Source organism: Triticum aestivum, chromosome 2A (genome assembly GCF_018294505.1).
Source record: "Triticum aestivum cultivar Chinese Spring chromosome 2A, IWGSC CS RefSeq v2.1, whole genome shotgun sequence".
NCBI lineage: Eukaryota > Viridiplantae > Streptophyta > Magnoliopsida > Poales > Poaceae > Triticum > Triticum aestivum.
Genome location: NC_057797.1, coordinates 90524919 through 90535632, shown reverse-complemented (window position 1 = coordinate 90535632; position 10714 = coordinate 90524919). Strand labels below are relative to the sequence as shown.

At 44.4% G+C, this 10714-nt stretch overlaps 1 protein-coding gene across 1 annotated transcript; it reads left to right on the top strand.

The window, feature by feature from the left end:
• Positions 1-355: 355 nt before the first annotated feature.
• Positions 356-3100, top strand: LOC123187731 (uncharacterized). Its single transcript, XM_044599657.1, has 2 exons — positions 356-1878; positions 2631-3100. Exons 1-2 carry the CDS (start codon positions 813-815, stop codon positions 2711-2713), a joined length of 1149 nt encoding a protein of 382 aa, XP_044455592.1. The 5' UTR covers positions 356-812; the 3' UTR covers positions 2714-3100.
• Positions 3101-10714: the final 7614 nt, after the last annotated feature.

Below are 10714 nucleotides of genomic sequence, written 5' to 3'. Positions count from 1 at the left end.
CATATATACATTTTGAATACCCGTGGAAAGTTCTGGTACAAATCTCGTTTTGTTTTGCCCTATAGAAAGAAACAAATTTCTGATAGTATATAGGAGGAAAAGGGTGTTATTTCTGTCAATTTTTTTGTATTTCCTAAAATACAATGTATTTCTTTCCAGATTTTTACCAGGCCTTAGGAACATGTGTACATATTCACGTATTTGTTTTAAGACTTTTTAAGCATCCGAAGTGTGTTTTTTAAAAAATTTCAAATACCAAGAGCACTGGAGCTCGGTAGCTGCAGGCATTTTTCGTGATTCTATGCCCGTCTTTATTTCCCAAGCACTTGTAAAACGATATGTTGATCATTTGAGGAATAGAAGTCTTGATAATGTAAAGAAAATGCCCTCGGCAGCAGCAGAGCCCGAGAGGCCGGAGCCAAGAAAGGAGCAGAGGAACAGAGCCCCGCGTGTGGGCGCGCCGGCTGACGGAGGGATGAGGCGGCGCGGGGCGCGACAGCGGACGGAGGGATGCAGCCGTCTTCCTCGCGCCGGGGGGAGCTGCGGTTCGGGGATCTCTGGGAAATCAGCGAGCGCGCCACCTGAAGATCTCCATGGCTAGCGCCGCGGAGCTCGGGTACACTGCCCCCTGTGAATTCGAGTTCGAGTTCATTTCCAGTTCAGCCGGCGACTGGCGACAGCTGGTAATCCGATTCCGGCAAGAACCAGGAGCTCTCCGATGAATAAAAGCGCTTGCGGTGGGGGCAGCGGCTCCAACTCGATTCGCTCGCCTCCCTCCCCGATCCCCAGATCCAATCCAGGACACGCCATCGATGGCGGCGAAGGTGCTCCAGCTCCGTAGCTCCGACGGCAAGGTGCTCGTCGCTCCGGCGTGGGACTATCGCCCGGCCGCCGCCCAAGCCCTCCCGCTAGAGACGCGGGTGTCCTCGCGCGCCCTCGAGAGGGTGCTCCAGTACTGGACCAAGCACAGCCTTGCCAAGGCCACCGGTGAGTCCCGGGAGTCCCTGGCCCGCTGGGACGCCGACTTCCAGCGCCGCCTCGAGGAAGACGGCCTCGCCAAGGAGGCCGCCGCAGCCGCCCAAGAACTCCGCCGCTACGGCGTCGACCATGGAGGGCGTCCCCATCACCACGCCGCCACGGCCGCATCTGATGTCGCTGCTCCTGCCAAGGCGGCCCGTGTTGATCCCGTCCGTGTCTGGTGTGTCAACCACGGAGAACGCAGCCATGCGCCGGCGATGCCCGGCTCCTTCGATGCCTCTGATACTGCCACCACCTTGCCGGCCGCTGCTGGTGCTGACCCCGGGGACGTCCGGTGCGCGATCCGTGCCCGTGGGCGCCAGATGGCTGAAGACGAGGAGTCCGCTTGCCACCACCGCAAGGGCCCGGCTTCCAAGGCTCCACTCTGCCTGCCTGCCACTGCTGCTGCGCCTGTGAAGAAGGTCTCTCGTCAGGTCGCTTCCAAGGCTTGCTCTATCGTCGGCTCTACACCACTGCCTGCCACTGCTGCTGCGCCCAGTGTGCAACCGAAGCCGCAGATCAGCATGCGCGAACTGATCGTGAACGCTCGCCTCACCATGGCTCGCCTCGACAAGGCTCGCTCTGCCTCCGAAGAAGAGGCCAGCCGTCGGCGCGACATCGAGCGCAGCCGAGCGGAGGCCCGGCGAAAGGTGGAGCAGATGGTGAACACCGTGCAGTTCAACGACCCGTGGATCCATTACTCCGACGTGACCAAGTCCCCTGAGGAGCTGCTCCAAGCACGACAGCAAGCATGGCGTTATCAAGCTCACCTCCTCGAGATGGCTCGTCGACGGGACTTTGCTGAAGCGATGCAAATCCACAGCACCAAGGAAGCAACCAATTCCTTGGCTTCGTCCAGTGGTATTACGCTTTCCCTGGTCTTTTAGTTGCTTCCTAAACCATGCACACATAAGTTTCATTTAATCTTTGCATCTCTAGGTTCTGCACTTGCTTACCAAGATTTCTAGTGTTCTTTGAATCCCGTTCAGTCATTAGTAATTTTACTAGAGTGTCAGCAGAGTCTCCATCTAGCTAGGCAGCAAAAATCTTGTTAAGATGTGTACGGCATAGTTACACTACATCCACACCTGGTCCTAAGTTAAGGGTTTAAGTAAATAAAGGGCATTTTCAATAAATCAAAGTAAAGCAGATGAGCCTAAAAAGGAAACTCATGTACTGCAATTCCGGCACGAGACAGAGCGTAAGACGCACTCGCCGCAAAATCCAAAACGCCCGTTTGCTACCCGGCTTGTAGCAGGAAAAAGGAGTAGAATTGAACTTGTCGATACACACATAATCATGTGAGCTGCCTAGCGTTTGGAGACTATGCTGACTCTCCTGTAAAATTAATCTTGGCTGAATTGGATTCTTAGGCATTGGCATCTTAGTGAGTTAAAGTAGCAGTTTCCGAAGAGTAACATTGGTTAGTGAACTCTTGTGTGTCTGTGTGGGTGAAGCTTCGAGCTAAGCAAGTCCTTGATGTACCGACTATCAAGTCATACTGTAATCAATTTTGGTTATGAATGAGAAAATTGTTGGCCTGAATTTTGCAGAGCATTTGAGTAATCTTTTCGTATCTATTTATTCTTGTATGCTTTTGTGGCTTCTTACAGCATTCTGCTGCTCACTGAGGCACAGATCCAATGGGTTCATCTCTGATTTCACAATACTTCGTTTGAGTGGTGATGCAACATAACCATGTTTGGGACAGTTACTGGTTAGAAGATTTTTTTGGTTTGAGATACAGCACTCTAATAGTCAAGAATGTGAAAAAGGTGGCATCATATTGCGGCCATCTGTCAAACTCACCACTGCCTGTCTCTGCTGCTTCACCTAGCGTGAAGGTGACTCCAGTTTCAACTCTGCGTGCTCAAAGGGGAATGCGGGATCTCAGCTGCAAAATCCCGAAGCAAAACCGTATTGTTGTTGCTTCACCAAACAAGCAACCTTTCTTGAGTCCGTGTCGGTGAACCTTCGAGTTAAGCAAGTCCTCAATGTACCGAGTAACGAGTCATGTTGTAATAAAAATTTCAGATATGAATGAAAAATTGTTGGCCTGAATTTGGGCACAGCATTTGAGTTATCTGAATTTGCGCACATTATGTTGCTTCTATGGCTTCTTAAAACACTCCGTTGCTCTGTTCAGAAAAGTGTGCGCTGAATGGTGATGCACATAACCATGTTTGGACTGTTATTATTAGTTAGAAGATTTTTTGGTTTAAGAAACTGCAGTCTAATTGTTTGAATGTGAAAAAGGTTGCATCTATGCTTCTCAGATCATATTAGCTTTTCATTTGAATTATGTGCAACCGTAGTCTTACATTCTCAGGCTCCTTGATTTTTTTTCCTGTTCACTGTCATTTTAAGGTTGCTCAAAAATTCTCTTGGCACTTGTGAAAATATGTTTTCACATGTCGAATCAGCAAGTGATGGATGTCTTCCACCTCTTGCAGTAACCATGCACAATTCAGAGAAAATAAACCAATATCAACGGAAAAAGACGAATAGAAATTCAGGTCATGCCCCAAACATATCTATCAGCAGCAGGATCCTATGTTAAATCCAGTAGTCCACTGTTTATCTACATTTCAGAGAACAAGGTGGTTAATTACGTTGCTTCTCCCATAGCTAGCTCTGCTGTGAAGCAGCCGCGGCTTGTTCCATGAACAGGTGCGTGCTCAGAACTGAAACCTCAACTGCTGCTGGTACTATATCATGGTTGTTTGTTAGACTTGAATCATCGGAATCTAGTGGAGTGCTTCTGCCAATGCCACAAATTTATCAACTGAACTGCGAGGAAATGTAAACAAAGCAAGAAATTAGAAAAGAAGGATAGCTTAAATAGAGGTTCAGATTTTGCATAGGATAGCTTCAGTAGAATGGCTAATGCATACTAAGAGTCCAACACACGAATTACTTGGATTTTGACAGATAATAATAGAAGCTCAAATTTGGCCAGGTACTTCTGAGTGTGTCTTGGATCCTTGATTGTCTGCAACTGACCCATCTTCAGTTCTGCACAGTTGCTCTTCCTCAACCAGCCCCCAATGGTGATTTTTGTTACCATGAGCGACAGAGTCTATTTATACAGTCTAGCAGAACAATTGATTTGAAGCCACTACACACTGCTTGGGGATTTGAACACTCAATCTCGGTTTTCTTCGGGAGGGACCGAAAAACCCATTTTCCGGAAAAACTTGAAGTTTTCGGCATTTTTTCTTTCAAAAATTTCAAACAAATTCCGAATTCAAAAACTGAACAAATATGTTAATGCAAACCCCCATTCCACTTTTGAATTCAAAAACCCAAAAACATTGTTGATGCAAACCGGAAGAATACGTTGATGCTCCATCGTACATAAACTTATAAGAACTGAATTCAAAATCTGTTTACATTTTTTGAACAAAATACCAAAAATTGCAAGATTTCTAAAAACTGGGTTTTTTGGTCCTTCCCGCAAAAAACCAAAATCGAGAGAAAAAAACATTTTCAAATTCACGTGTGTGTAGTATCTTCGAATCAAATTTTTTTTCTCGTATAGTGCTTCATGCGTATGGTGTGACGTCGGGAGTTCGAATCCTGTTGGGCGTGTTTATTTTTATTATCTAGTATTTCCTTCTTTGCTACTGATAGGTAGGACCCATATGCAGGTATTTTGCATGGGCCAGCTGGGGTGTAGCGTTTAACGAAGAGTTAACGGCAATGAGGGAAATGTACTCAAACGTACCCGAAACACAAGTTGTAGGGCCGATTTGTTTCGTTTCAAGTTTATGCATGAATATGTTCGTGGAGTGTAAGTTTATGTATCAAAAGTGTATTTAACTATATTATTAACTTCATCTAACTATCTAAGTTGTTTAATAATTAATTAACAAATAAACCAACTATTCTTGAGTTGCAATAACCATGTCCGCTAAATGAACAAAATAACTTTCATCTCGGAGAAATGGATAAGTGGCATGGAGCTGAATGACTATGATGTTATTTAATTCGTTTTTATGGTTGCATGCGTCAATGAATTAGACCTGGGCATTTCCGGGCCGGGACGGGTTTCAAAAAGCCCGACCCCAAGATCCCAATCCCAGGAAATGACTACTTTTCGTATTTAAAATAATAAAATAACTATTTTCAGGGATTAATACTCTAATACTATGCACATATTTATATAAAAAACCCTGAAAATCATGTTTTGCCGGGCTTTTCTGGCCTTCGGGTCAGGCTATGGGCTGGAAAGTGAGGCCCGGGCCTGGCCCGTAGCCCAGGAAATGACTACTTTTTTGTATTTTTTAATAATAAAATAACTATTTTCGGGGATTAATACTCTAATACTATGCCTATATATTTATATAAAAATTTGGAAATCATGTTTTGACAGGCATTTTTTGGGCTTCAGGCCGGGCTGTGGGATGGAAAGTGAGGCTCGAGCCCAACCCAGACGTCGGGCTTCAGGTCGGGCCTATCGGGCTGGGCCACCCATGCCTTGGTTTACTATGAATGCAGAGCCCGGGGTGGTATCCCTCTTTTTTCGAAAAAAGAAGTTAATTTCATTTTGCTGCTATCACCTTTTTAATGTATTGCGAGCACTCTTCAACTGCTTTAACATCAGTGATGACTTCCCTGGAGAACTTGCCTTGCTGCACGCGATGGTGGCGCCCTAACGGCCTCGACCCGGCGCCCTTCAGCCAACGCCTATGGCTAGTTATTGGGCTGCTGCGGATGGCAGATCTGGCGCTCCCTAGTGAGACGGAGCAAGGTGGTGGCCCCTCCTCCCTGCACGAGCTAGATCTTATCAATGACGCGTTTGGGGCCCCAGTGTGCGGCGCTGAGGTGGCTAGGCGCTGGTTCAGGCTGGTGTTGGCCGGATATGGCTCGCTGGCCTGCCGGCGGCGAGGTGGAAGGCCCCGACGTGGTGGTGGCGCCACCACAGCGCCGGGGTGTACGGGCCAGTGGGTGGCGGATCAGCTGTGTGGCTGGTCGCATGAGGATGTGGAGGCGGGTTGTTCCGGGCGATGGCCTACATGGCTCTGGCCAACGCCGACAACGCAGTGCTAGTGGGGGTCGTTCTTCCTTCCTGGAGGGTCGTCGTGGTACTCTCCGGCCTTGTCCATCCTCGGGGTTCATCTTCGGGTGAAAGCCTTTGGCACTGCAGCAGCAGGGCTAGGCGACGACGTCGTTCCACATCGCTTCCCCTTGGGGGCGTCGTCTTGAAGACTAGTTCCCCTCCGCGCTTTCCCTGGGCTGGATGTGCACGACATCAAGGTTGGCTGGTGCCCAACCGGTGATGCGAGTGGTTGATGTTGCGACTCGTGCGGCAACGACGATGGTGGTGTGCAGAACTGGGTCGCGGCTATTAAGGGGTTTCTCAAACAACACAAAAGTGACTCCTACGACGACTCCTCTGAATTGGACAGTTATTTGGAGTACTACCCGTGGGACATACATTACTTTACGACTGACAAGTGTTGGAGTTCCTTTGCCAATAAACTGAAGAGAAAAAGAAATGTGACGCGGAAGTTCATGTTGTATGTGCAATCTTCTGAGATAGAGCATTATGACATTCTGCTCAAAGCTGTAAATGATGATTATTATCAACTGGTGACGGTTGTGTTGCCTGGGACAAAAAGCCTGACAAGTGGCTTCCACTTTGGTGCCCTTGTGGAAGACTTGACAATGACAGCAAAGGAAATTGGAGATTATCTCACTGGTCAGTTTGGTAAGCAGATTAGTCCTGGTGAGGCGTGGAGAGCAAAACAGTTTGCTCTGGAGAGGAAATTTGGTACATTTTATGATTCACACAACTTTACCCCGAGGTTACTTAAGGATATAGCACGTAAAAATCCTGGTAGTTTTGTTGACATCAAGGATCCAGAGGGTGCGGGGTGTAAAGATTTCCGAGTCCTCCAGCGTATGTTTTGGGCATTTGGACAGTGCTTACAGGCCTTCCATACTTGTCGACCTGTGCTATGCATCAAGGGCACACCACTATGCGGGAAATATCAAGGGATGCTGCTGACTGCTGTAGCATTAGATGCTAATGATTTCTCCTTTCCAGTAGCATGTGCTGTCGTTGCGGGCGAGACCAATGAAAGCTGGTTGTGGTTTCTTAGGAATTTGGAGCGAGCAGTGGTGCATCAGTCTGCCGTGTGCATTATACACGACTACAAAAGGGATTTGATCAATGCTATGAAGGACCTCCTGAATTCCCGTGAACGACAATGGTGTAGAGCAGAAAGTCGGTGGTGCATGGAAGACCTTGCTGAAAACTTCTTTGCGTATTTTGGTGACAAGAAGCTTGCGATGATGTTTAAGAAACTTTGCCAGCAGAAGCGACGCTATAAATTTGGTAAAATCTGGAAGGAGCTAGACGAGTTAACGTCCACATATATGGCGGAGAAAGAACATGGTGCTAGTGAGGAAATGCAGCAGGAATCAGTCGAGCATGATGTGGCAGAGCTTGTGGCGCAAAGCCCATGCAACCAGCATGATTCAGTGGGGAATATGAAGGAAGGAGATCACGCCGATGACAGCAACAGAAAGATAGCAAAGTTCTCTGACTGGATCAATCAGAAACCAAAGAAGAAGTGGTCACTGGCATATGACAGCGATGGAGCAAGGTATGGCATCATGGGCCGTGATATAGCTGATGTATATAAGAACGACCATGTATTGAAAGGGATAGCATGCCTTCCGCTCAGTGCGATAGTGGAGGTAACATTCCTGCGCTTGGTAAAGTACTTTGAAAACACAAGTGATGCAGCAAACAAAGCAATCGGCAACCCATCAATTAACTTTCCGGAACCTGTCCAGGTTGACATGAATTCGAAAATGCAGAAATCCGAGACGCACAGACTTATGTACACGTACGCCAATGAAAAAAAATTATCTCGGTAAGGTTGTGGATCGAAAATTTACAGTTAAGGGAAGGAAGAGGGAGGTGACTGTTCACCTGAAGACGGACTATACCCTCAGGCCTCAGCATGAATAAGTCTAAGGGATCCACAATTCGAAAAACTGCCACCTGTTCATGCAGCAAGCCGCAGGTACTTCACAAGCCTTGCTCTCATGTCATTGTCGTCTGTTGTGAGATTGGGGTTAGCACTGCTATATACATGTCTCCATACTACAACCTGCCCTATCTAGTTCGCGCCTCGAGGCAAAAATTCAATAAGTTCTCACATGACTACAGAGATAGGGTACCACGCTACTTCAGAGATACTGTACTATTTGGAGGCCAAGCACCAATTTGGATCCCAGACAAAAGACTGGAGTGTGGCCTTCTTGTTTGTCTACCGCCGGACTGCATGCAAACTGCCGTGATCGAGAAAGGGCAATAGTGCAGAACTGAAGATGGATCAGTTGTAGAAAATCAAGGATCTAAGACACGCTCAGAAGAACTTTGCCAGATTTGAGCTTCTATTATTGTCTGTCAAACTCCTAGTTGTTAATATTTTGGATGCTTAAATGCATTTAGCCGTGGTAGTTAAGCTATCCTATGCAAACTCTAAACCTCTATTATTATTTGCAGTTTTTCCTTGTTGTACTGGAAACCAAAGTTCTTATTTCTTTGCTAGTTGGTTGTAGTTTGATATCTGAATTTCTTGATTGGTTTGTGTTTTCCTAAAACTCTTGTCTGCTTAAATGCTAAATTGTTGCAAAAGACACCCCTTCTTGCTTGATGGTGTGACAGACATGCCAGCTCAGTTGACAAAATTGTAACGGGTGCTACATGTCCATCATGATCGTTCGCCAGTAATGGTTACAAGAGTGTCGCAATTTCCAACTAGGGAGCAAAAACCATGTTAAGATGTGTACATCATAGTTCACTGCATCCTTATCTGGTCCTAAGTTAAGGGTTCATTTGAATATTACAAATTCCACTATGTTAATGTTACCTAGTAACCCATGGGACCTGGAGTGGAATTTTTGTGTGGATCTAAAATCTCAAGCGGACTACAACTTCTGTTTTCATCTATCAAACTCGAAATATGCAGTAGCTGCTATCAAGTTTGTCGTAAGTTCCCTAAAAAAAGTTTGTCGTAAGTAAACTCTGAATCTCTAGTCTTATTTGGAGTGCTTATCTCATGAAAACACAGACATCAAGGTAATACAGTTACTACGCCCATGGCCATGGGAGACTGCAAAATAATTCGTCTCTTATTTCCTGGTTACACTGATAATTTTAACTCATGTATACTCAAATGTCAAATCCTTCCTGCAAACAAGGATGCATCCTGAAAAAATTCTCTGAATCCGCACATGCAATACGTTATTTTCCAAGTTTACATTTTTCACCTCATTTCCTTTGGTGATTGCTGTGTCTTCAGAAACTTCTAAGAAGGTCCAGTCTACAGAAACCTTGCCATTTAAGTGTTGACATGCTGCTTTCAGTTCTGCCCCGTTAGCACGTCTGCCTTGTGTCACGTTGATCTTAAAAAAAACAGAGTAATGTTATGAACACTGCCTATTCATTAGATTGAAAAGAAATGATATGCACAAATGTAATGTTAAATCGTTGGTCAATTCTTTGCTACTCTTATGTTCATCATGCCTGTGTGGGGAATGTATGCATTGAAGCTTCTCCTATCGCTAGCGCTGCTGCATTTTTTGTACGGAGTGTTTGATGGTGAAACGGTATACTATGAAGAATCACATCCTGAACTTGTTTTTTCTGAATCCAAACACCAACATACTCTTGTTTTTTCGAATAACACGTCCTGAACTGGGCTAGAGCCTACAGCCCAAGTTTTTTTTTTGAGATTTGCCTACAACCCAAGTAGAAAAAAGCATAAGCCTAGAGCCAGCTGCCCATCCTGAACTGGGCTCTTGGTCGCCCCTATGTCTCGCTTAAAGCGAGACGTAGTGACGCCTCACGTCCGGGGAGCGCCAGATGGGCAGGCCCAGGCGCGCGGGAGGCAATGGCCTCGTTTTTTTTCACGTTTTTTTGATTTTACTTTTGATTTATTTTTTAATTTTCGCTTATACTTCCAGATATTGTAAATAAAACATCTGAAAAATATTAAATGTGTATAGAGAAGATGTATATCATAATATGTTAACCAATTATTTGAAAAATGTTAAATGTGTATAGAGAAAATATTTCTCATGTATAAGAAAAATGTATACCAAAAATATACAATGTGTGTGAAAAAGTTGACATGTGTTTAAAAAAATGTTTATCTAGCATTTGAAAAAATAATGTTAAACAAGTATTTAATAAAAGTTAACCAAGCCTTTGAAAAATATTAAATGTGTATAGAAAAATATTGACCATTTATTCAAAAAATGTTTAACATGTATTTGAAAATGTTAATCACGCATTTAAAAATGTTAAATGTGTCTAGATCTTTTTGATCATGTATTTAAGAAAATAATCTTATATTTTATTAAAAAATGTTAATAAAGCATTTGAAAAAATTAAATATATATATAAAATGTTGACCATGTATTAAAAAATTAATCTTGCATTTGAATGTTAATCAAGCATTTAAAAATTAAATGTGGACAGAAAAAATGTTGACCATGTATTAAAAAAATATTAATCTTGTATTTTAAAAATGTTAATAAAGCATTTGAAAATGATTAAAGTGTGTCTAGAAAAAATGTTGACCATCTATTAACAAATCTTAATCTTGTATTTCAAAAATGCTAATCAAGTATTTGAAAAAGTTAAAAATGTGTAAGAAATGTTAAACTTGCA